The sequence below is a fragment of the Xenopus tropicalis genome, chromosome 10 (assembly GCF_000004195.4).
Source record: "Xenopus tropicalis strain Nigerian chromosome 10, UCB_Xtro_10.0, whole genome shotgun sequence".
Taxonomy (NCBI): domain Eukaryota; kingdom Metazoa; phylum Chordata; class Amphibia; order Anura; family Pipidae; genus Xenopus; species Xenopus tropicalis.
This window is the reverse complement of record NC_030686.2, coordinates 9,952,897-9,980,470: the sequence shown is the minus strand read 5'-3', so window position 1 is coordinate 9,980,470 and position 27,574 is coordinate 9,952,897. Positions and strand designations below refer to the sequence as shown.

At 44.2% G+C, this 27,574-nt stretch overlaps 1 protein-coding gene across 2 annotated transcripts; it reads left to right on the top strand.

Moving 5' to 3' along the window:
• Positions 1-3,050: 3,050 nt before the first annotated feature.
• On the top strand, positions 3,051-27,121 carry stard3 (StAR related lipid transfer domain containing 3). Of its 2 annotated transcripts, XM_012971662.3 has the most exons (14): positions 3,051-3,173; positions 8,671-8,946; positions 15,528-15,605; positions 16,507-16,584; positions 16,823-16,876; positions 18,700-18,817; positions 19,218-19,316; positions 21,711-21,865; positions 22,045-22,107; positions 22,266-22,361; positions 23,465-23,544; positions 23,640-23,744; positions 24,760-24,853; positions 25,907-27,121. In XM_012971662.3, the coding sequence occupies exons 2-14, from the start codon at positions 8,728-8,730 to the stop codon at positions 26,012-26,014; spliced, it is 1,347 nt and encodes a 448-aa protein (XP_012827116.2). In that variant the 5' UTR covers positions 3,051-3,173; positions 8,671-8,727; the 3' UTR covers positions 26,015-27,121.
• Positions 27,122-27,574: the final 453 nt, after the last annotated feature.

The window sequence follows — 27,574 nt, the reverse complement described above, 5'->3', positions numbered from 1 at the left end:
ACAAGTAGTTGCTACTAGTAGCTCCGTGTGTCTTCTCCATACTGATAAGAACAGATACTACACTTGATTTTAGCCAAAAGGCTTTCCCTGCTACAGATATTGATGAACCATGTATTGACTCTCAGGGGTATAACATTTTGCATCCCCTAATTGCTCCAGGGTACCATTGGTAATTAAACCCTACAGTATAGGAAGAACAACTGGTCCTCCTTTCCAGCATCACCAAGTAAATACAAAAAGCTTGGTTACTGTAGGGCAGTGATCCCCAACCAGTGGCTCAGGGGCAACATGTTGCTCCCCAACCCCTTGGATGTTGTTCCCAGTGGCCTCAAAGAAGGTGCTTATTTTTGAATTTCTGGCTTGGGGGCAAGTTTTGGTTGCCAAAAAAACAGTTGTACTGCCATACAGAGCCTTCTGTAGGCTGCTAGTCCACATTGGAGCTACCAAATAGCCAATCACATCCCTTATTTGGCACCCCAGGAACATTATTCATTCTTGTTTTGCTCCCCAACTCTTTTTACATTTCAGTGTGGCTCACAGGTAAAAAAGGTTGGGGATCCCTGCTGTAGGGAGATGGGCACACATTAAGCAGGGAGGCTTCTCATTGGATTAATTGTTTAATTACCCCCTGGGGGCTAGCACTGCAGAGCCCAATCATTCCTGGTTAGCAAGGGACATTGGCTGTACATCATTCCCAGCACATAAGATATCTCTATCTTGATGGCAAGGTGCTGACTGCCAAAGGGCAAGGTGAGACAGTGAGGCCAGCAGTCCTGCAATAGGGCATGAGGGAACAGAAAAGGAAGTAACTGGCGCCCAAGCTGAGGGCAGTACAGGGAAATAGATAGAGTTAAAGCAGAACAGACAGTTAGAATGATACCAGGTTACTAAGTGACATAATGGCAAAGAGGAACAAGGGTAAGGAACCAGATACAAAGTGACAATATTAAACGCTCGATCGATAGCAGTGAGAAAAATAAATGGACAGAAAGGGGAAATGGTTGAGGAAGAATTTTCCCTTGAGACAGATGACAAGTGGAGATTATTGAGCCAAAGTTGCACCAGGAAATAAACCGGAGAAACTTTAATAATAATCTTTCCATGATAGTCTGCCTCTGACTTGCAGGGACCATTTCCCGCCCCACTTTCCTATTAGGCTGGCAGAGTCATTCCCACTTACCTGATTTACTAAAAGAAGCTAATATTCCCACACTTAAAACAGATTGCCCCATGTAGGAAGGACCCCATTCTACTGAATACAAAGTCTTTTTGGGCACTTTGGGGTTCTTGGGTTTGGGGTGCTGAGTCTGTGCAGTGAGACAGGAAATGATAGAAAAGGAGGGGAGACGTCCCAGGAAGAGTGAGGGATACGGTGCTGAGAAGTCAGTAGTCATTGCACTGGATGGTTGGTCGTCTATTACTTTGCTAACAGTAGAGCGTGCTGATTACAAAATGATATCAGGGGTCATTTACCAAAGTAACTGCAACTGTGCTGCTCAAAATGGATTCACCGGAGAGCACATATTGAGGCAATTCCTTACAGTATTCTGTCCAAACACACACGCTTCCCACGGGTGTCTATCCTGCCTCTTCTGATGAATGGTGCCCAGATGCGCCTAGTGACACTGGGAAACCTTGGAGCTTCCACCACCCTGGTACTGGTACTGGGTCCAGGTTTCCAATATCAGGTTGTGTGAGTAGCTGCGCCAGACTGAAGTCCAGTCAATTGGATGCTGGCGCCATTTTGAGTGCATGGAACCCCTACTCTGAATAACCTACATACAGCTTGCACCCAATTTGTGGCACAGCTCAAGCACAATTGCATCGATCTTGACACAGTTGTGGCGGGTACAACTCAGAATGCACCAGGGGAAAAATTCTGCATTATGGGTAAAAAAAAAAAAAATGTTTTTTGGGCACTGATCTGGAGCAGGGCTGCCCAAGGTGAGGTAAAGTCCTGTGCAGCTCCGGACCCACACACCCACTATCCCACCCGGACTTACCTTGCTCCGATGCCTTCTCCCTTACCAAACTTCCCTACCAAGTGCCTTATAGGAATGGGAAGCAACATCACTAATCATCTAAGGGGGGGCTCAGATGTTTACAGACCACCAGCACCGGCAGGACATCATAGCTTTTCCGTCCACTTTGTGGGTATTCCATAAGCACCCAACCTGCCACAGGACTCTTACTGGAGGCCCATAATAGGCCAGGTGTTGCCCTCCAAGCAATTTTTATGTCCCCCAGTATGGCCAAGATCTCCACAGACCTGTTTTGCAACAATTCAGCCTCCAAAAACCAAAAATATATAAAAAATACTATGCAGAGCTGACTGAGGCACATATTTATTATAGTGCATTAGTCAACATTGCCGGTGATGTTGCCCATAGCAACCGATCAGATCTTTGCTTTTGTTTTCTAGGTGAACATTGAAATGATTTGCTGGTTGGTTGCTATGGGCAACATCACCGGTGACGCCCCCTAGTGTTATAATTCCCACTGTGCGTACTTCATGAGGGTAGATTCCACCTGGTCAGTAGTTTAATGGCCTTGCTGATAAATATGATACTTTGTGCCAATGTTAATAGGAAAAAAGATAAATATATATGAAGGCCAGTAATTTTTTTTCCAGAGAAGGTGGAAATGATAGAGAAGAGCTTTGTAATAATACACACTACACACAAGAAAATATCACTCAAATATGTATTATAATGGTTTATTTTCTATCAGCCTGTGTAATAGGTGAGTAATTTGTAATGACTGTGGGTGCCTAACAAATTGGCTGCCCAAAATAGATTTTCTTCTACTTTATAAAAAGCCTCCATGGTTCCTAAACTGCCCAGTCTGCCCCACAGTGTGGTAATGCATCTCTAGCCAGCAGTTAGTCGCTAACTAAAAGCTGCGGATGGATACACAGCTGCAATATATACCACAGCTACACACATCACCCAGCAGCCTGAGCCTCCGCCCCTATCACCACAGTGCGCTTGCGCGGACATCACTAACAGCCACCTCATACATACACACACTGCCCGCCCATTGTAGGAGCCACGCCCTGGAGGCGTTCCATAACGTGACGTCACGGACTATACTGTTTGTTTCCGGCTCCTGGTTCTTCCGGGTTGTTGTTGAGCGAAAGACCGGCTGGGGGAAGTGGAGGAAACACTGGGAAGGTAACCCGTGAGTAGGGAACTGACCACCATAGGGAAGCGGAATAGCCAGGCTTGATAGTAAGGCTGTATGGTACATGGACAGGGGACGGCACTGACTGGTCGTAAAGAGCTGCAGATTGGTTTGTGGCATTGCTGGGCAATTGCACCCCCCCCCAGCTACTCTCAGACTATGTTAGTTCCCCAGTAGCAGGGCACAGCTGGCTAGCTGGGCAAGCTCTTCATCAGATCACCCTTTATTATGATGTTGATAGTAATATTCTGAGACAATTTGCAGTTGGTCTTCATTTTATTAATTAATTTGCATTTCGCTGAACAGCTCTCCAGTTTGGAATTGGGGCACATATCTGGTTGCTAGGGGCAAGTCAGCCCAGTGATGGTTTATGGCCGGCACGGGGACGGACAGCACTTTAAACTGTGAGTGGGAAAGACCAATTGAAAGTAAAGACCAACTGTAAAGATGCCAAGAGTAGAGCTTCTGGGACATACTGATGGTTACAGGGGAATAGTAGCTCCATAGCAAAGGGGACCTGAAGGTTAAGAATACAGATCATCCTTTATTATGATGTTGATAGTAAGATTCTGAGACAATTTGCAGTTGGTCTCCATTTTATTAATTATTTTGCATTTCGCTGAACAGCTCTCCAGTTTGGAATTGGGGCAGGTATCTGGTTGCTAGGGGCAAGTCAGCCCAGTGATGGTTTATGGCCTACACGGGGACGGACAGCACTATAAACTGTAAGTGGGAAAGATCAATTGAAAGTAAAGACCAAGTGTAAAGATGCCAAGAGTAGGGCTTCTGGGACATACTGATGGTTACAGGGGAATAGTAGCTCCATAGCAAAGGGGACCTGAAGATTAAGAATACAGATCACCCTTTATTATGATATTGATAGTAATATTCTGAGACAATTTGCAGTTGGTCTTCATTGTATATATTATTTAGCATTTTGCTGAACAGCTCTCCAGTTTGGAATTGGGGCAGGTATTTGGTTGCTAGGGGCAAGTCAGCCCAGCGATGGTTTATGGCCTGCACGGGCCGGACAGCATTTTAAACTGTATGTAGGAAAGACCAATTGAATGTAAAGACCAAGTGTAAAGATGCCAAGAGTAGGGCTTCTGGGACATACTGATGGTTACAGGGGAATAGTAGCAAAGGGAAAGTAAAGATTAAGAATACAGATCACCCTTTATTATGATATTGATAGTAATATTCTAAGACAATTTGCAGTTGGTCTTCATTGTATATATTATTTTGCATTTCGCTGAACAGCTCTCCAGTTTGGAATTGGGGCAGGTATCTGGTTGCTAGGGGCAGGTTAGCCCAGCGATGGTTTATGGCCGGCACGGGCCGGACAGCACTTTAAACTGTGAGTGGGAAAGACCAATTGAAAGTAAAGACCAACTGTAAAGATGCCAAGAGTAGGGCTTCTGGGACATACTGATGGTTACAGGGGAATAGTAGCTCCGTAGCAAAGGGAAAGTAAAGATTAAGAATACAGATCATCCTTTATTATGATGTTGATAGTAATATTCTGAGACAATTTGCAGTTGGTCTTCATTTTATTAATTATTTTGCATTTCGCTGAACAGCTCTCCAGTTTGGAATTGGGGCAGGTATCTGATTGCTAGGGGCAGGTTAGCCCAGTGATGGTTTATGGCCTGCACGGGCCGGACAGCATTTTAAACTGTAAGTGGGAAAGACCAATTGAATGTAAAGACCAAGTGTAAAGATGCCAAGAGTAGGGCTTCTGGGACATAGTAATGGTTACAGGGGAATAGTAGCTCCATAGCAAAGGGAAAGTAAAGATTAAGAATTCAGATCATCCTTTATTATGATGTTGATAGTAATATTCTGAGACAATTTGCAGTTGGTCTTCATTTTATTAATTAATTTGCATTTCGCTGAACAGCTCTCCAGTTTGGAATTGGGGCACATATCTGGTTGCTAGGGGCAAGTCAGCCCAGTGATGGTTTATGGCCGGCACGGGGACGGACAGCACTTTAAACTGTGAGTGGGGAAGACCAATTGAAAGTAAAGACCAACTGTAAAGATGCCAAGAGTAGAGCTTCTGGGACATACTGATGGTTACAGGGGAATAGTAGCTCCATAGCAAAGGGGACCTGAAGATTAAGAATACAGATCACCCTTTATTATGATATTGATAGTAATATTCTGAGACAATTTGCAGTTGGTCTTCATTGTATATATTATTTAGCATTTTGCTGAACAGCTCTCCAGTTTGGAATTGGGGCAGGTATTTGGTTGCTAGGGGCAAGTCAGCCCAGCGATGGTTTATGGCCTGCACGGGCCGGACAGCATTTTAAACTGTATGTAGGAAAGACCAATTGAATGTAAAGACCAAGTGTAAAGATGCCAAGAGTAGGGCTTCTGGGACATACTGATGGTTACAGGGGAATAGTAGCAAAGGGAAAGTAAAGATTAAGAATACAGATCACCCTTTATTATGATATTGATAGTAATATTCTAAGACAATTTGCAGTTGGTCTTCATTGTATATATTATTTTGCATTTCGCTGAACAGCTCTCCAGTTTGGAATTGGGGCAGGTATCTGGTTGCTAGGGGCAGGTTAGCCCAGCGATGGTTTATGGCCGGCACGGGCCGGACAGCACTTTAAACTGTGAGTGGGAAAGACCAATTGAAAGTAAAGACCAACTGTAAAGATGCCAAGAGTAGGGCTTCTGGGACATAGTAATGGTTACAGGGGAATAGTAGCTCCATAGCAAAGGGAAAGTAAAGATTAAGAATTCAGATCATCCTTTATTATGATGTTGATAGTAATATTCTGAGACAATTTGCAGTTGGTCTTCATTTTATTAATTATTTTGCATTTCGCTGAACAGCTCTCCAGTTTGGAATTGGGGCAGGTATCTGATTGCTAGGGGCAGGTTAGCCCAGTGATGGTTTATGGCCTGCACGGGCCGGACAGCATTTTAAACTGTAAGTGGGAAAGGCCAATTGAAAGCAAAGACCAACTGTAAAGATGCCAAGAGTAGGGCTTCTGGGACATAGTAATGGTTACATTACAGGAGAATAGTAGCCTCGTAGAAAGGGGAACTAAAGATTAAGAATACAAAGGTCATAATTTTGAGAAAATGAACGAGACACTCAGTCTGGCTTCCTCTATGGGCAGGTGTGTTATTAAAGGGGAGGCTCACCTTGAAGATAACTTCTAAGCGACTTTTCACTTGGTCTTCATTATTTAATTTTTATCGTTGTTAATCATGTGCCTTCTTTTCAGTGGGGGTCACTCATTGCTCAATGAGGCTACAATTTTATTGTTACTTTCTATTACTTATTTTTTCTGTTTAGAAAAAAATTCCCGTCTCTCATTCAAACCACCCCGTGGTTGCTAAGGCAACTTAAACCCTAGCAACAAGATAGCTGCTGAAATTCCAATTTGGAAAGTTGCTGAGCAAAAAGTGAAATGATTAAAAAAACACAAATAATAGAAAATGAAGACCAGTTGCAAATTGTCTCGGGATAGGCTTCATCATACTATACGTTAACTCAGTGGGGAACAACCCCTTTACCCCCCACGCTCAGCAGTTATATTCATTGGGGGTGCCTAATAATTGACACCTAATTGAATTAAAATGCCTAATAATGGACACCCCCAGTGAATATAACTTTCCTTGTTGCTTTTCATTCCTTTCTTTGTCTCTTAAAGTGATGCCGACAACAACTACTCTTCAAAATATCAATGTACTTGAAAAGTTCCCTATAGGTCATGTTGATTGTTTTTTGTTGCTTTTGTAAGTAATTGCTGCTTAAAGTTCCTGAAGCTGAATTATTTGCCAACCTGACTGTCCCTTCTCAGCCTGTCAGTTACAGCTTCTGGCTTCTTGCCTCCGTTTCCCCTTTGTTCTGCTCTTCCCATCTGTTAGTTGCAGGGGATCTTCTACTGTTATCCAGAATGCTCAGGACCTGGGGTTTTCCGGATAAGGGATCTTTCCGTAATTTAGACCTCCATAACTTAAGTCTACTAAAAAATAAATGGGAATCATTTAAACATGAAATAAACCCAATAGGGCTGTTCTGCCCCCAATAAGGGGTAATTATATCTTAGTTGGGATCAAGTACAGGTACTGTTTTATTATTACAGAGAAAAGGGAATCATTTAACCATGAAATAAACCCAATAGGGCTGTTCTGCCCCAATAAGGGGTAATTATATCTTAGTTGGGATCAAGTACAGGTACTGTTTTATTATTACAGAGAAAAGGGAATCATTTAACCATGAAATAAACCCAATAGGGCTGTTCTGCCCCCAATAAGGGGTAATTATATCTTAGTTGGGATCAAGTACAGGTACTGTTTTATTATTACAGAGAAAAGGGAATCATTTAACCATGAAATAAACCCAATAGGGCTGTTCTGCCCCCAATAAGGGGTAATTATATCTTAGTTGGGATCAAGTACAGGTACTGTTTTATTATTACAGAGAAAAGGGAATCATTTAACCATTAAATAAACCCAATAGGGCTGTTCTGCCCCCAATAAGGGGTAATTATATCTTAGTTGGGTTCAAGTAAAAAAATTTGAATTATTTACTTATAATGGAGTCTATGGGAGATGTCCTTTCCCGTAATTCTGAACTGTCTGGATGATGGTTTTCCGGACACTGTACTGTATAATTCATTAATTGTTTGGAAGATTTCCTTACTGACCGTCCATGTTGGGATTGTTAATTACACAGAAGTGGCTTCAGAATAGATCAACCTGGATTGAAATTGGTGTTAGGTTTTACTTATGACTAATTACTTTATTTGATTACTTATTAAATTATTGGTAATAATTACTAATTGGCAAAGGGTTAACTTAGATATCTGTATTTTTGTAAGTAGAATAATTGCTGTTTGTTAACCCCTTTTGGCCCATAGATCCTGTACTGTCAGGCACAGCAGACTGGTAGAGTATTTGAATCCACTCAGAAGACAAAAGGCCCAACAACATGTTTCTTGTTATATATATTCTTAACTGTATGCTGATTACTTCTTTCTTCCTTTTTTATTTTTGTAATAACATTTCCTATAAACAAAGTAAGAAAAAAAGAAGAGAAATGCTGAGTATTAAATAAAGGGCATTAGGAACAGGGGTGATCTTGCTTAGACTAACCCTTCCTGCTATTCAGGCTGCTCGGCAGGACTAGGGACTGGGGTAGGGATTTCATACCTGTGTAGCCAGTTTGTACCGATAACACTAAACAAGTGTTGCTAGGTATGCAGGCAGTTAGAATGGAACGACTGAGGCCAGAATCCTACGCTAATGGCAGTGTGCCATATTGGCCAACCTTGCCTGATCTTATTGAACTCCTTGGGACCCATTCACTGGTACAAGTTGTTCATGTAAAACACATTTTTATTGCACACTTATATGTTCATTCCTGAAATGTGCCTGATTACTTCCCTCTGTATGGCTGATGGTTTGTTTTATTATTTATAACATTGGTTTCTCTGGTTTTTCTCTTCCGTCCAGATGAATTGCTGAGCTGCGCAATCCCTTCAATCTTATAGTTCGGCCCTTTTCCTCAAAATGACTAAGCTTCCGGGGGATTTCCAGCCTGATCTGGAGAGGAGCCTTCCTGCCATTGCCTCCATCAACTCCTCCATGAGCCAGAACCATGTCTTCTCCCCGCATTCCCTTCTGCCCCGAGAACAGCGCCGGGTTATCTCCGACGTGCGCCGGACTTTCTGCCTGTTTGTCACATTTGACCTGCTCTTTATTTCCCTTCTTTGGATCATTGAACTAAATGTGAGTATACGGCTGGAATAAAACGACGTCTGTTTTTAAACGGAGGTTGCAATTTTTTATCCCCTGTTGCAGTTGGTTAAAGCTGAAACAGAATACAGTATTGCTGGAATATGAACCATAAACAACATATTTCAAAGGTATGAGTGAAGTCGGATGCAGTCAGTTATATGATTCATTATTAGTCCTGTTAGAGTTCTGACAGGCTAATTATATAGATACATTTATATTACATTATACACTCATGTTAATTATAATTAACAACAAATGTTATAATGATATGAAGTCATCAGAGAGTCTCACAGCTTGTACAGTTGCATTTACACATCACAGATTCTTTGTCTAGAAAAATAACGTGCTTGCCTTCTCCTATATTGTTTCTTAATCCCTTAAATGCCTGGGCCATTGCAAGTTGTACCACCCAAAATGTAGTGCATGTGATGTCACAGGCATGAAGGGGTTAACATTATAAAATATAATGCACACCAAGGTGATCCACTTTTTGTGTATATAGTGAAACTACAGAGGCCCCCCTATTCACAAATGGACCTGCTGTTTCTAATTGTCTTTATTCAATTGTGCGCAGAAATTTGACTTTGCTCAATCTGCCCCTTAGCACCTTTCATTTTATCTCCCCATTTTATAGTATCCGGCAGGTTTGCAAGAGATTTTGACTTTTTGTGGACTGTTGGGGCTTTTAACTGTTATGAATATTTGAAGAAGAAAGAATGTAAATAAATAAGTAGGCTAAAAAAGATACACATTATGTTTTGGGCTTAATTTCTTCAAATCGACTACATCCCTTGTACAGGGAAGATCTGTGCCCCCAAATATGCCCCCACGCAGTAGCTCATCTTTTTTCTGCTGATTCCCAGTATGCTCTGTGCGGCAATCACTTACCTGAGCTTAGGGAGCCACTCACTATATTCTGTATATCCGGGCTCCCCAACCTTTCTTACTCGTGAGCCACAATCAAATGTAAAAAGACTTGGAGAGCAACACAAGCAGCATAAAAGTTCATGGAGGAGCCAAATAAGGGCTGTGATTGGCTATTAGGGGCCTCTATGCACAAGGGGCAGGGGGCTTTATTTGGTAGTAAATCTTGTTTTTATTCAACCAAAACTTGCCCCCAAGCCGGGAATTAAAGAATAAGCAGCTGTTTTGGGGGAACTGAGAGCAACATCCAAAGGGGTTGGGGAGCAACATGTTGCCCCTGAGCCACTGCTGTATGTACACAATATAAAAGGGATGATACATGGCTAATTAGTACTTTATTCAGATTTACATTTAATAGCAACTCACAAACCAGTCCGTTCTGCTCATAATTTTAAATATTTAGCCCTGTAACGTTAGCTCCTATGACACCAACCTCATTTTCACATGATGATTTCCCACCTTCTCTGCTTTCATACCGAGTGGGTGTAGTATGGGCTACATTGAAAGCATGGATCTGCAGTCATCTGCTCTTCCAAGTAGCCCTGTTGACAGGCACAGTGGTAGCCTGGCAGAAAACCTATGATGTGACTTTTAGAACATTGGAACACTTGCATAGAGAAACCCCATAACTGCCATTATACAGAGCTCTGCTGTGAGTAGCGTAATTCTCAGCTGAACTTTCCCGCACAGTTTGTATATAATATCTGTGTTCTGAGGGACAAACAAACCATTCAGAGTCACCCAGAGCCTGAGACAGGAGGGTTCTCACATCTGACTCATAGTTGAAGTTGCTTTGGTTCTTACTTCCCCTTTACTGGACACATGAGACAAGTGCATTTTTAATGCCGGATGAGAATTTATAGGTGTAATATACAGAGATATAAATTCTTTATATGACTAGGAAATATGGCTTCTATAAATAAAACTATTGTTTTGAAGGATGTACTCGGTTTAAGTGGATTCTAGAGAAATGCTGACTGGGAGTGGGTGATGCTAAATGCTAAGAGTTCTCTTCCCTCTTACCCATGCATTCTTTACTCATAGGTCAGGACCAAAAACTGGGTCAACCTGCTAGGTAATGTGAAATGTCTTTCTACAGTAGAATTAGTATTATTATTATGGGTATGGGATTCATTATCCAGAAAGCTCTGAATTAAGGGAAGGCCAACTCCCACAGACTCCATTTATACTAATAATTCAAATTTTTAAAAATGATTTCCTTTTTCTCTGTAATAATAAAACAGTACCTGTACTTGATCCCAACTAAGATATAATTACCCCTTATTGGGGGCAGAACAGCCCTATTGGGTTTATTTCATGGTTAAATGATTCCCTTTTCTCTGTAATAATAAAACAGTACCTGTACTTGATCCCAACTAAGATATAATTACCCCTTATTGGGGCAGAACAGCCCTATTGGGTTTATTTCATGGTTAAATGATTCCCTTTTCTCTGTAATAATAAAACAGTACCTGTACTTGATCCCAACTAAGATATAATTACCCCTTATTGGGGCAGAACAGTCCTATTGGGTTTATTTCATGGTTAAATTATTCCCTTTTCTCTGTAATAATAAAACAGTACCTGTACTTGATCCCACCTAAGATATAATTACCCCTTATTGGAGGCAAAACAATCCTATGGGGCTTAATTGATGTTTAAATGTTTTATTAGTAGACTTAAGGTATGTAGATCCAAACTACAGAAAGACCCCTTATCTCCCCAGGTCCCCAGCAATCTGGAAAGCAGGTCTCATACCTGTATTATCATAATTAACACATGTATAAACTATCAAGACATTTGTAGCCCTGTACAATAAATGGTTGCATACATTGAACATGCAGATGTACATACAGAAACAGCCAATAATAGATACAAGAGTTAAAGAGGTCCCTGCCCAAACCAGCCTAAGGTGGCCACTCGTTTGGCGACCTGGCCCCTGTTATACCCACCTTGGCCAACTGGATTGCATTACAATGAAGGGGGTATGTGCCGTCCTCAATCTGACTGGAAATCAAGCCTGCCCAATCGACACCTGGGCAATTTTTGGCAAGATAAAGGTCGCCTTGTCCTTTACACTCTCCTCTAGTGGTGAGTAACATTTTTCACCAGGTTTCGCCGCAATAAAATACCCATAGACTCCAATAGGTGGAAAAATGTTGTGCAGTAAAAAAATTGAGTGGATAAACACCCATTGACTTCAATGTATTTACTTTGCTGTTTTGCAAATTTTTCAACAAAGTGAAACAGGACATTTTCATTCATCACTACTCTCTCCTCCTTACACTGGGTGCTCAGTCAGGAACACTCTGCAGGAGGTTGGGGTATTATTGTCAAAGTAAATATGAGGGTTTTACACAGGGCTGGTATGGCTCAAGGATAGGAAAGCCAGATTAGACTTTTCCAGAAAATATCTAAAGCCTGTCCAGTTCTGGAAGAGTATTCTCTGAATAGATGAAACTAAAGCCTGACGGGTCTACTGGAATTGGCCTAAAATTGATCTCGATTGGGAAGGTTTGATTTTCTGTCGGATCAGGGACCACATCAGCTCGTTTATGGGGTCCTTGGTCCAACTGTGCCTATGCCCAACGTTGTTATTTGGTCATTTGGCCTTAGGGCCAAACAGTTGGCCCAATATCACCCACCTTAGTTGGGCATATCAGAAGAAGATCTGCTCCTTTGGCGACCTTGGCAAACGAGCAGATCTTACCTTGTATGGCCACCTTAAGATCAACTTGTACCAGAATGATGAGAAGAGTATAGAGAAGGAAAGGAACAGCCCATGATCTGATGCACACCATCTCATCTGTGGAACATGGGCAGAGGCGGTGTCATGGCACGGACATGTGTGGCTCCCAATGGAACTGGGCTACTAGAGTTTATTGATGATGCAGCTGCTAACAGAAGCAGTAGGAAGGATTCAGAAATGTCTATCTATATTATCTGCTCAGATTCAGCCAAAGCTGCAAAATTGATGGGATGGTGCTTCAAGGCACAGATGGGCAGCAACGCAAAACGTATTGCAAAAGCAACTCAAGAGCTTTTAAAGGCAAATGAGTGCAATATTCAAGACTTTTACTTGACTTCAACCCAATGGATTATGCATTTCACTTGCTGAAGGCAGAAAGACCAGTGAACAAACGGCAACTAAAACAGCATTTAATGTCCACGGGTTCCAGACTTTGGAGCGTGTGTTTTTTTTTTTTAATAAAACAACTTTTTGCATGACTACTATGTCATTTTATGCTTAAAACTTTACCTGCACCCAGGCAAGTTGTGCTGTCACATATCACAAGGTTCATTGAAACTATAAAATGAGGATATTAGAAGTTCAACAACCTCAGCCTGTGGCCTTGTGCATCTGCTCATATAATGCCTTTTACCATCCTTAAACTTTGGTAATTGTAGCCACATCCTCTATAGTTCTATAGCAGAGCTTTGTTTCAGGCTTTAGAGATTACAGAGCCATTTAACTGAAGATAGATATATTAACATTATTATTGGTTGTTTTGTATGTAATCCTGTATGTCCAGTGTATAAGCCTACTTATTGTGCAGCGCTGGCGCAATGTTGGCGCTTTATAAATACATGTTAATAGTATATATTGTGTATATTTATATATATATATGACAAGAAGCAGAGTGATTCTGCCCCTTGTCTTTATAACCAATAAAAGGAGCGGCAGACATGAATGTGGCACTGACTGATTGGATCTCATAGCTGTGTGCCTTTCTCTGCCACAGGCCCTTCCCAAACACATTTACTAGTTCCAATAACAGATAACAATTGAAGGGACGGTGGGCAGTTGACTTGTTCATTTATCATTTAGCTGTGTGAACTGTATTTGTATTGATCCCACCTCAGGGGATTGAGCTGTCTGTGCAGAACAAGGAGTGTTGACAAAAATTGGAGAAATTAGAGGTATCAGAGGGAGACAGGTAGGGACATAGCTAATGTTAGGGGCCCCCCAACATGGGGTCCAGTAGGCATGTGTTTGAGTATGAGCAGTAGAACATTTAAGTGAGATGTTAGGTGAGGTGGTGACGGTTGGGAGATGTTCTTAATGAGAAGTGAGGGGTGTACAGAGGAAATGTTTGGGTGTGGTGTCTTGGGGTAGACAAGGGAGCAAAAATGAGAGGTGCGTGACGAAGAGTTGCTTGGGTAAGGTGGAATGGGGTACAGGAGGGAGCTTAGCCCATGAAAGATGGGTTAGATGGGACAGGATACACATTGGATATTTGGGTGAGGAGGAATGGGGTACGGGAGGGAGCTTAGCCCATGGAAGATGGGTTAGATGGGACAGGATACACATTGGATATTTGGGTGAGGAGGAATGGGGTACAGGAGGGAGCTTAGCCCATGAAAGATGGGTTAGATGGGACAGGATACACATTGGATATTTGGGTGGGGAGGAATGGGGTACAGGAGGGAGCTTAGCCCATGGAAGATGGGTTAGATGGGACAGGATACACATTGGATATTTGGGTGGGGAGGAATGGGGTACAGGAGGGAGCTTAGCCCATGGAAGATGGGTTAGATGGGACAGGATACACATTGGATATTTGGGTGGGGAGGAATGGGGTACAGGAGGGAGCTTAGCCCATGGAAGATGGGTTAGATGGGACAGGATACACATTGGATATTTGGGTGAGGAGGAATGGGGTACAGGAGGGAGCTTAGCCCATGGAAGATGGGTTAGATGGGACAGGATACACATTGGATATTTGGGTGGGGAGGAATGGGGTACAGGAGGGAGCTTAGCCCATGGAAGATGGGTTAGATGGGACAGGATACACATTGGATATTTGGGTGAGGAGGAATGGGGTACAGGAGGGAGCTTAGCCCATGGAAGATGGGTTAGATGGGACAGGATACACATTGGATATTTGGGTGAGGAGGAATGGGGTACAGGAGGGAGCTTAGCCCATGGAAGATGGGTTAGATGGGACAGGATACACATTGGATATTTGGGTGAGGAGGAATGGGGTACAGGAGGGAGCTTAGCCCATGGAAGATGGGTTAGATGGGACAGGATACACATTGGATATTTGGGTGAGGAGGAATGGGGTACAGGAGGGAGCTTAGCCCATGGAAGATGGGTTAGATGGGACAGGATACACATTGGATATTTGGGTGGGGAGGAATGGGGTACAGGAGGGAGCTTAGCCCATGGAAGATGGGTTAGATGGGACAGGATACACATTGGATATTTGGGTGGGGAGGAATGGGGTACAGGAGGGAGCTTAGCCCATGGAAGATGGGTTAGATGGGACAGGATACACATTGGATATTGGTTATGGATACACATTGGATATGGGTGAGGAGGAATGGGGTAGACATGGATATTAAGGTGAGGAGTGCGAGCAGAAATACTGTTTGGGAAAGAGAGAATGGGATACAGATAGGATTTAAGGAGAGGAGCTCAGCACTTGGAGGAAGAGTTGACTGGGGAGGTGGGGCAGGGTACTGATTGGGTATTTGGGTGAGGAGGAACGGGGGATACAGACGCTTGGTGTAGATGGAGACAATGCACAGCCTTATTTCTTCAGTTTTCTTTTATTATCATCAACATTCTTAACAATGGTAATTAGTAAATATCAGCCAGATTATAAGGTCCATTATAAGTCTGACTTTTTGTGTCTCCACAGACTAACGATGGCATTGAGAAGAACTTGGAGGAGGAGATCTTGCATTATGACTTCAAAAACTCATTTTTTGATATATTTGTAAGTATCCTCATATACACACATTCCCCAACCCACTGTGTGAGTCTCCCCGACACTCTCCTGTATACATGCATGCAATATTTATTCCTCTCATAAAGCCTCTGCCTTCTAGAGTACAGTGTTTTTTATAGCTAATGCCTTTAATTAAACCTTACAGGGGCTGCTTCCTACCCTTTAGGGTGAAGACACACAGGGCTACTAGTTGCAGCTACTTGTCGTGGCTACTAAAACAGACAATGCTGATCATTTACTGATATTTGTCTCTACGTGTGTTTTAGCAGAGGCAATTCTCAGTATTGTCTATGGCAGGGGATTTTTTGGCATTTAGTAGCCGTGACAAGTAGCTGCTACTAAGTAGCTCCGTGTGTCTTCACCCTTAGATTGTGCCCTTATCACTGTCCGCCATCTTAAGGCTATTGCTATATGCAGCATATGGGCCATGGGAATAACTGCACCCTGGGCTGTGGGCAATTAATTCTCATTCATTTAAATAAGAAATGGGCTGCTATAGTAGCCACTGGCACCTTCAGGCAGGGATTGCTGGGGAGACCTAACGTGGCATGTACCCTGTTTAAAATGTACACAGGGCCATATTTTCTATATAGTATAATAGCTATGCGGTAGGTTTGGGCACTGCTACCTATATGTGAAATGTTTTTATTTTTTGCTTACTTGCCCCAGGAGTGGGGGTGCTTTACTGCTGGCTTGATGCTTACACGCAGCTCCTACAATGCACTCGCACTGATACAGCAACAAAGGAGAGAGTCATAGTGTGTCCAGACGTATAGGGTGTTCATTGTAATAATAAAAACCGTTTTACTTACATTAATTCCCATATTGGGTTTCCTGCTCCATGTTGGTAGCCTTGTGTCACCCTGGCTCTTTGTTTCTATTCCCATAGCTTCTGGCCGTGTTCCGTTTCTCCGTCCTTATCCTTGCTTACGCCATAGTGCGCCTTCGCCACTGGTGGGCCATTGCGGTAAGTTAACCCTTTAGAATGACTTTCTGCTTTGAAGGGTGCTGTGTCCCCTCTGAGCTGTGCAATCACACACACACATTCTGAGGCTACACAGCATACATGTAAAAGCAGCTCGTTTAGTACCTGCTGGCATATTATTACTTACACCCTATCCCATTGTAAACCTAAATGCCACCCTTTCCCTGATTGGCTGTGTTTTCCCACTAATCATAACTGTGTCATTTTATCCCTTTTCCAGATCACCACACTTGTGACCAGTGCATTTCTTATTGCAAAGGTTATTCAGTCTGGAGTAAGTGCCTTTATATTGTGTATCCTTATCTCTTGCTGTAGGGAGAGATCTATCTCCTAATGTTTGGCATACAGCAGATGGAACCATAACCCAGTGATTGTTAAAGGGAAACTCCGACCAACTTAACCCAAACCAAACACAACTTAAACTTTTTGAAAAGTAAACATAATTTCAAGCAACTTTGCAATATACATCAATTAAACAATATTCAGCCTTTTCATGATGTTTAATGTAATAATCTGGTTTGGAACAGTTCCCTAAGCCCCGCCCCCTGCTGATCTGGCTGACTACTTTGTGACAGTAGCGCCTGTCCCTCAGCCTGCCTTCAGCCTGCCTCCTCCCAATCCCACAATTCCCTGCTGCACACGTGATGTCAATAAGGAAAGGAACATCCCAGTGCAATGCATTGTGGGTTATGTAGTTCCTGCATGCTGTCTGTAAACTGGGGGAGTAGTTGTTACAATGTGTAACATCAGTGTTTTAGTCCCTCCTCCCCTGCCAGGATTACAAATGATGCGGAAAGAGAAGAACAGTTTTGCAGCTGGATTTCAGCATATAAAAATGGTATTTATTCCTACTGTTGGAAGGAACAGATTACAGGGATAGGGATATTAGGGGTTTCTGTGCTGTGTGGGGCTCTTTATGACATTTTGGTTCCGAAGCCAGGGTTCCCCTTTACGCAAATTAGGTGCCAGAATCCTATATACAAACATGAAAGCAAAATGTAAACACTTGGAACAAATGAATGTACAACTGCTCAGAGCATTTTTATCATTTACATTCATTGTTTTTCTAGTTTTTATGTAATTAATAAAATTCCAGTTCCATCTGTTGGTCTTTTTGCTCAAGTGGCTGCAACTGGCAGAAAACTAAGTGAGAAGAGGGAAAGACTTGGGATGTTGCTCTGCTTAGAACTGACTGAGAAACCTCCAGGTCTGGGAGTCACAATAGGCCCGGGCACTGCTAGTACCCAGACCTTTCCTCTTCTACACCCATTCTCTGCAGACTGTAGCCACAAACTGACCAGCAGGTGGCGCTGTTGTTTCAAATTCATCATATCGGCAGTCTAAAAACTGATGTTCTGCATGAAGGGAGTGTGACGAGTGACAGGTTGCTGAGAGGGGGATAGAGAAGAGTAACTTGTTTATTTCATTTTGTAGTTTATTATATTTAGAAAGTTTCTTATTTCCATGAGATATTACATTTTCATTTTTGCATTAGTTCCCCTTTAATAGTCATTTAAGTTAACTTATAGTATGTTATAGAATGAATTATTCCTTGCAATTTCGCAATTGGTCTTCATTATTTTCTATCGTTTTTTGCATTATTTCTCTTCTACATCATTCCAGCTTTCAAATGGGTCACTGACCCCAGAAGCCAATAAGACTATTGCTCTGTGAGGCTACAATTTTATTATAATTGTTACTTTTTATCTGTCTATTCAGTTCCCTTCCTTTTCATATACCAGTCTCTCATTCAAACCACTGCCTGGTTGCTAAGGTAAAAAAGACTAACAACTGTATAGCTGCTAAAAAACCAAACTGGAGAAGCTAAATAACTGAAAATAAAATGTCCATAGACTTCAGTAGCTGCAATAATAACCAATAAAGTAAGAATAACAGTACAACTGAAGCCTGGTAGTCAGTCTCTTTTGGTTGCCGGGGTCAGCAACCACTACAAGCTCCCAGCATTCTGGGCTGCAGGCTAGTAAGAGCCAGGAAGGAGCTTGATTGCATGTAACACAATAGTGCCAGGCACAGCTAAACCCTTTTTGCCTCTGAAAACCATCTCTCTTTATATATATTTATTCTTTGTGCTTCCAGCTCCTGTCCAAGGGGGCATTTGGCTATGTGTTGCCTATTGTGTCCTTTGTGTTGGCCTGGCTCGAGACCTGGTTCCTTGACTTCAAGGTCCTGACGCAGGAGGCAGAGGAGGAGAGATGTAAGTACCCCCCCACAAGTGTGTTTTACGCATTTCTTTCTAACTTTGCACTGACCAGTGGGAAACCTTGTGCCCCTGTGCTGAGAAGCTGAGCTACAGTTATGGTTCCCACATATAAAAATCCCCTAGGAATCAATAGAATGTGGGTGAGTTTTATGTATTAAACCCAAAACACACATTGTGATAAATCTGCCCCTTATTCCTGTGTAAAGGCGCACTGGTCTAAATCAGCGTAATGGCTTCATTTTTATGAGGGATATGTATTTATGGAGAGAACATCTCCTTTTAAGTGTTGGATGTTCCCCCAACTCTATCATGTTTCTGGGGTGCACTGTAGAGTTTTTAGTCTGTTTCCCAGTATCACAACCCTCTGACAGTTTTATTTCTTTCTTTATCACAGGGTATATGGCTGTTCAAGCTGCTGGTAGCCACCCCCCTCTTCTGTACAATGGAGCGCTCTCAGACGGACAGTTCTACTCCCCACCGGAGTCGTTTGCAGGTGCCTTCCCCCATTTTGCTCACGTATTCCCTTTCCATTTACTCTTCCACATCCTCTATGTTTCTCTTCCTGTGTCTGAGTCAGGCTTGGAGTGGGATTTAAACACTGCTCTAAGTAGATCCGGTGCCGCTCTAGGCTCTGCACCTAAATGTGCCCCTAGGTTGCGCAAATGACGTCAGGCGTATGTGTTCGTATGACATCACTTCTGCCGGAAGTTTTGTCATACACACCAGCAATCTCCTTTGGAACCCCCAGCTCCATTGCTGTATTTGGCCAGGTACATCTGGTGGCAGCTCGGATGGGTTTCTATTTTATTATTTTTTAAAGTTATTGATTATATAGGCACCCATGGGTGTCGCTCCAGGCACAGGGTGCCTCTGTATAAATATGGCCTTGGGTTTATGATAGTCTCTGGCATTTTAAGCACACAGAGATTCCTATTGCCCCCCCCCCCCCCCCCAGCAGCCCAATAAATAGTGACTGTCTATGGCATCTTACAGCCCCCCTGGCATTCCCAGTACCCAGAGGCACAAACAGCCCCCCCCAGCCCAATAAATAGTGACTGTCTATGGCATCTTACAGCCCCCCCTGGCATTCCCAGTACCCAGAGGCACAAACAGCCCCCCAGCCCAATAAATAGTGACTGTCTGTGGCACCTTACAGCCCCCCTGGCATTCCCAGTACCCAGAGGCACAAACAGCCCCCCAGCCCAATAAATAGTGACTGTCTGTGGCACCTTACAGCCCCCCCTGGCATTCCCAGTACCCAGAGGTACAAACAGCCCCCCAGCCCAATAAATAGTGACTGTCTGTGGCACCTTACAGCCCCCCTGGCATTCCCAGTACCCAGAGGCACAAACAGCCCCCAGCCCAATAAATAGTGACTGTCTGTGGCACCTTACAGCCCCCCTGGCATTCCCAGTACCCAGAGGCACAAACAGCCCCCCCCCCCAGCCCAATAAATAGTGACTGTCTGTGGCATCTTACAGCAGCCACTCTGGCATTCCCAGTACCCAGAGGCACAAACAGCCCCCCAGCCCAATAAATAGTGACTGTCTGTGGCACCTTACAGCCCCCCTGGCATTCCCAGTACCCAGAGGCACAAACAGCCCCCAGCCCAATAAATAGTGACTGTCTGTGGCACCTTACAGCCCCCCCTGGCATTCCCAGTACCCAGAGGTACAAACAGCCCCCCAGCCCAATAAATAGTGACTGTCTGTGGCACCTTACAGCCCCCCTGGCATTCCCAGTACCCAGAGGCACAAACAGCCCCCCAGCCCAATAAATAGTGACTGTCTGTGGCATCTTACAGCAGCCACTCTGGCATTCCCAGTACCCAGAGGCACAAACAGCACCCCCCCCCAGCCCAATAAATAGTGACTGTCTGTGGCACCTTACAGCCCCCCTGGCATTCCCAGTACCCAGAGGCACAAACAGCCCCCCCCAGCCCAATAAATAGTGACTGTCTGTGGCACCTTACAGCCCCCCTGGCATTCCCAGTACCCAGAGGCACAAACAGCCCCCCCCAGCCCAATAAATAGTGACTGTCTGTGGCACCTTACAGCCCCCCTGGCATTCCCAGTACCCAGAGGCACAAACAGCCCCCCCCCAGCCCAATAAATAGTGACTGTCTGTGGCACCTTACAGCCCCTCTGGCATTCCCAGTACCCAGAGGCACAAACAGCCCCCCCAGCCCAATAAATAGTGACTGTCTATGGCACCTTACAGCCCCTCTGGCATTCCCAGTACCCAGAGGCACAAACAGCCCCCCCCAGCCCAATAAACAGTGACTGTCTGTGGCACCTTACAGCCCCCCTGGCATTCCCAGTACCCAGAGGCACAAACAGCCCCCCCAGCCCAATAAATAGTGACTGTCTGTGGCACCTTACAGCCCCTCTGGCATTCCCAGTACCCAGAGGCACAAACAGCCCCCCAGCAGCCCAATAAATAGTGACTGTCTGTGGCATCTTAAAGCCCCCCTGGCATTCCCAGTACCCAGAGGCACAAACAGCCCCCCCCAGCCCAATAAATAGTGACTGTCTATGGCACCTTACAGCCCCTCTGGCATTCCCAGTACCCAGAGGCCCAAACAGCCCCCCCCAGCCCAATAAATAGTGACTGTCTGTGGCACCTTACAGCCCCCCTGGCATTCCCAGTACCCAGAGGCACAAACCGCCCCCCAGCCCAATAAATAGTGACTGTCTGTGGCACCTTACAGCCCCCCTGGCATTCCCAGTACCCAGAGGCACAAACAGCCCCCCCCCCAGCCCAATAAATAGTGACTGTCTATGGCATCTTACAGCAGCCCCTCTGGCATTTGCCTGCACCCACATATCCGAGCCTGGCCCGAGTCACCGGTAAAGTGATACCCTTACATTTGTTATGTGTCTCACAGGATCTGACAACGAGTTTGATGATGACGAGGAAGCAGTTGGGAGGAAGGCAGTAACACCGCAGGAGCGGGAGTATGTGCGACAGGGCAAAGAGGCCTTGCTGGTTATTGAGCAGATCCTGAGCCAAGAGGCTAACTGGAAATTTGAGAAGAACAGCGTAAGTGCCACTTTACATCCATAAACCCTCAGCCTATAATGTGTGCTGGGCTCTGGGCTTCCCCAACAGAACTCTCTGGTCTGTATTTTACGTGATCACAGCGCCACAAAGCGTCAGCCCTTTGCCAGTGCAGTAAATGTTTTGCTATTCCTAAGTGAATGAACTGTCTTCTCTTTCAGGATAATGGAGATGCGGTGTATTCATTAGAGGTCCCATTCCACGGGAAGACTTTTATCCTGAAGGTAAGATGGATTGGGCCAAGGAAGGGAGCTCTTTATCTGTATTAGGAACTTATATTTGGCATTGGTAGGGCATTTAAGGTTCCTTTTATTCCGTTTATCAGCGAGAGAACCTTGTGTTTCAGTGCTGAATATGACCAAGGTGTCCCCTTCTCTCCCAGACTCTAATGCAGTGCCCAGCGGAAACCGTGTACCAGGAGGTCATCCTGCAACCAGAAAAGATGGCTTTGTGGAATAGGACGGTGGCTCTCTGTCTGGTCAGTGTAACCTTACTGGGATGGGACTATTGCTGTCTGACACATTTGGTAACATAGTAAGTTAGGTTGAAAAAAGACACACGTCCATCAAGTTCAACCATAATGCCTATATATAACCTGCCTAACTACTAGTTGATCCAGAGGAAGGCAAAAACCCCATCTGAAGCCTCTCTAATTTGGTAAAAATCGGACCAGCGTGAGGGCAGTGTGTGTAGTGGGAAGCTGAGCTGCACATACAGTAAACCTTACAGCTGAGTTTTTTCTGAATATAATGTTTGGGAGGTACCCTGGCTCCTAAGATATGTCACATGACTTAAACTTTGGCTGAGGATGATGGGAGTCCTTTAACATCAGGCAGAAGGCTGCAGGCTGGGCATCTCTATGTCGCTGCCTATAGCATTGCATCCTGTTATAGGAAGGCACGGGGCAATTCTATTGTTTCTCTGCTGTTTTTCCATGGTTATTTCCATGTTCAGTATCTTCCAGTGTATTAAAGGGGAACTACACCTAAACATAACTTAAGTTTGCTTGAAATTTCAAGCAGCTTAGCAATATACATCAGTTAAAAAATATGCAGCCTTTTGATGATTTTAATGTAATAATATGATTTGGAACAGTTCCCTAAGCCCCGCCCACTGTTCCCTAAGCCCCGCCCCCGGTTCCCCTGCTGATCTGGCTGACTACTTTGTGACTCAAATAAACTGTAACAGTAGCGCCTGTCCCTCAGCCTGCCTCCTCCCAATCCCACAATTCCCTGCTGCACACGTGATGTCAATAAGGAAAGGAACATCCCAGTGCAATGCATTGTGGGTTATGTAGTTTCTGCATGCTGTCTGTAAGCTGTGGGGAAGTTGTTACAATGTGTAACATCAGTGTTTTAGTCCCTCCTCCCCTGCCAGGATTACAAATGATGCAGAAAGAGAAGAACAGTTTTGCAGCTGGATTTCAGCATATAAAAATGGTATTTATTCCTACTTTTTAAAGGAACAGATACAGGGATAGGGATATTAGGGGGTTCTCTGTTGTGTGGGGGGCTCTTTAACAAATTTTGGTTCAGAAGTTGAAGTTCCCCTTAAAATGCCTTTCTGTCTTGTATTATTCAGGTCTTGCAGCGGATAGACGATAACACACTGGTATCCTATGATGTAGCAGCAGGGGCAGCGGGGGGCATGGTGTCACCCAGGTATGTGGTTGCCTCCCCAGTGGGACTTGGGTCAGGGGGTGGGATCAGAAAGTTGCCATTTCAAGGTGTATATATCCTACATGCTCTCCTTACAGGGATTTTGTGAACGTCCGACGGATTGAGAGAAGGAAGGACCGATACATTTCTGCTGGTATCGCGACCAAGCACAGTTCCAGACCTCCGCTCACAAAATATGTCCGGTAATTGGGGTTTTTGGGTTTTTTCTTTTTGTACAGGTGCCACACTAAATGCACAGGAAGAGAAGCCAGCCGGGGGCCTAGTGTGAATGCTGGGACATTGCTCTTTATGTCCCTCCCACCCCCAGTGCCAGTTTCTTTTCTACTGTGCGCCCTTCCTTCCTCACTATTTAAGGAGAAGTTCAGTGTAAAAATGAAACCGAGTAAAATAGACAGACTGCGCAAGATAAACAATGTTTTCAATATAGTTAGTTAGGCAAAAATGTAATCTGTAAAGGCTGGAGTGGGCAGATGTCTAACATAATGGTCAGAACACTACTTCCTGCTTTCAGCTCTCTAGCCTCTTAGTTAGTCAGTGGCTTTGGGGGGGGGGGGGGGGTGCACATGGGACATAACTGTCAGTTAGTTTGTGAGCAAACTAACTGACTAGTGTCCCCAATGACCCCCCCACCCCTCAAGTCACTGATTGGTTACTGACTGCTAACAGCATAGAGAGCTGTAAAGCGTGAAGTAGTGTTCTAGTTATAATGTTAGACGTCTGCTCACTCCAGCCTTTATAGATTACATTTTTGCCTAACATTTTTTATTTTGCGCAGTCTGTCTATTTTACACTGAACTGTTCCTTTAAGGGTGAAGACACAAGGGCCAATTAGTCACCATGACTTTAAAAAGTCATTGCAAATAATTGGCACGCAGCAAAAATGGCCAATGAACCTATGGCAGCTAAATTGGAGCAACAAAGTCGTGGTGACTAATCGCCCTGTGTGTCTTTGCCCTATGGGTCGGCAGGTCCCACTGGATTTTTGTCCTGCCCCCCTAGTCCCACCCTGTGTCAGTATCAGTGCTGCGGCTTGCTGGTACCGGTGTTGCTGACGGGGGGATATTTATTCCCTATAGAGTGACCAGTTGCATTCTCACTGCAGCCCCAGTCATAGTGTTATTCAGAGTCACCCTTTATCATTTCACTTTCTTTTTTATTTCTAAAGATGATAAAATGAAGTGCCTTATTTATTTACAGGGGAGAGAATGGCCCAGGAGGGTTTATAGTGATTAAGTACCCCAAGAATCCTTCCATGTGCACTTTAATTTGGGTCCTCAACACAGATCTGAAGGTACGTTACCAGCCTTGCAAACCTGATTATTGTCATTATTATCCTTTATACAGCACTGACATACTCTGCAGCTCTTTGTGGAGATTATAAACCATTCACATTGGTCCCTGCCCCAGTGGGCAGACTTGCATGCAAACTGTGTGAGAGGATACCCGAAAAGGGGGGAAACAGGCAAGCTGCTTGCAGAAACCACTGAGCCACCATGCTGCACATTTGCCTGATTTTTGGGTTATAGAACAATAGAAGCTTGTAGTCTGTTTGGCTAATGTCCCACGGAGCAAGGAAAGATGGCCATACACAAGCCGATTGTAGCTGCCGATATTGGTCCCTTGGACAGATTCAGCAGCTAATCGGCCCCTGTAGGTGCAGCAACGACGGCCATACCCGACCGATATCTGGCCTGAAATCAGGCAGATATCGATCGGGCAGGTTAAAAAATTCAGTTGGATCGGGGACCGCATCGGTTCGTTGATGTGGTCCCCAAACTGACTGCACCCTTAACAGTCGTTATTAGCCTAAATTAGGGATATCGGGAGAAGATCCGCTCACTTGGCGACCTCGCCAGGCGAGCGGATCTTTAACGTGTATGGCCAGTCGCCTGAGACTGTGGGTGACTCGTAGCTCTGAAATACCTTTCGGAAGTCAGGCGAAGTTGCCAACAGTTGCAGGGATCTGTTGCGGGCTACTAAATCGCTCCTTCAGACATTAGCCTTAACCTGGAAGACAGTGGCAGCCACAGCAAAGTTAAACAAGTGAGCCCAAAATATCCTCATAGAAAATAGGAGAAAACCAATATAGACAGAATAATATAAATATAATGATCCTCTATTATTTTGGCTATAACAAGCGGGCGGGGGGGGGGGGGTATTACCCCTTGTGTGGTTTGGAGTAATAATTAGCACTGAGTTGTGGGCACTTTCCTTATTCTATTTTGAGCAGTGACTTGGCCGCTTGGCCTTCGGACAGCCCACCGTAAGGGAATCCCTGAGCTTCCTGTGCCCCAGGCTGACCAGTAGCCATTTGCCTGATGTTTTCTCTTGCTTTTCCCTACAGGGTCGCTTACCTCGCACCCTGATCAACCAGAGCCTGGGCGCCACAATGTTCGAGTTCTGCAGTCACCTCCGGAAGAGAATCAAGGACGTTCACGGCGAGACATCTTAATATCTCACCAGACGCTCTGTCACCCAATCAGAGGCCCGGACCTGCTCTGCATTCTGCCCAAAAGCCGACCCGAGGCTGCTGACTTCAACTAATCCATCATTTCAATTAAAAGAAGGGTTGGAACCCTCCATGAACCCTGTCTGCCTTCATCAGTTCCCTTATTGGCTTCTTTCTCTCTCTGTGGCTCCCTGGAAACTGGGAGTGTTGCCTCTCCGGTGCCTAAATGAAGCCTGTGAGCCATATTAATGGCGTTTGCTGACGAAGGTCTTTCATTCCTCTCCATGGTTAAGAGGATAGCGGTCAGATCAAAGTGCTGTTAACGCCTTAAAGGCAGAGTGTGAGTGGCGTTTTTACAGCTGCCAATCAAAATGTTCCATTATAATGACAATATTGATTCCCAGGGGGAGGTATTTTCCGTCCGCCCCCCCCCCCTGGCTGTGTAAGTAGGCTTAGAGACTCGCCAAGTGAACTAAAAATCTAAATTATTAGGCAAGTACAGCTAAAGGCATTGTATGAGCTCTGTGTTATGCACTGAACCGGATCAAACAGGGCGGGGGGGGCACAAACAGGTTCTGGGGGGCAGATTTAGGGGGGGCCGGCATGTTCACTGAAGGTTTCTATAGAAGCTGATTTTAGGGCGCAGAGGCGTTCCATTAATGCACCTGGCTTTGTGGCACTAACACAAGCCCCGAAAATCATTTAAATCCACTTTTTTTTTTATATATAAATTGGGTGGGATTATTATTTTATACACTGGCCCCCCCTGCTCCAGCCGCCTCCCCTCTCCCGGCACCCCCAGTGGCACCTTAGCAGCTGCTTTGGGAGTTGCAGTTCCGTGACAGCCGGCGGCGGAGTTTATGGTTTTAGTATCAAGAACTCTCTTCAGTGTTACGTGGGAGTTGTACGACTGCACCTCTCCTCCTCGTCGGGACTTACAGACTCACTGGACTTGGCTTCCCCAAGCGTCACACGGATTTCACTCAACTTTTTGGTTTTTCTTTTTATTATTTGTTTTTTTTTTTTTTCTAACCGGTGAATGAGAATATTTGCAAACAAAATGTGAAATGAATTAACGAGATTTCAATAAAAAAATAATAATTTCTTTAACATCTGTATTTCTTCTGTACCAGCCCAAGGCACCCACAGCCCTTTAGCAGGGAAGATCTGTGCCCCAAAGATGCCCCAGTAGCCCCCATCTTCTTTTCTGCTGATTCCCTGCCATACTCTGTGCTGCTGTCACTTACCTGAGCTTAGGGGCCCACTCACAATATACTGTATATATAGAATATAAATGGCACACTATACTGTATATATAGAATATAAATGGCACACTATACTGTATATATAGAATATAAATGTCACACTATACTGTATATATAGAATATAAATGGCACACTATACTGTATATATACAATATAAATGGCACACTATACTGTATATATACAATATAAATGGCACACTATACTGTATATATACAATATAATGATATAAACCCAATAGGGCTGTTCTGCCCCCAATAAGGGGTAATTATATCTTAGTTGGGATCAAGTACAGGTACTG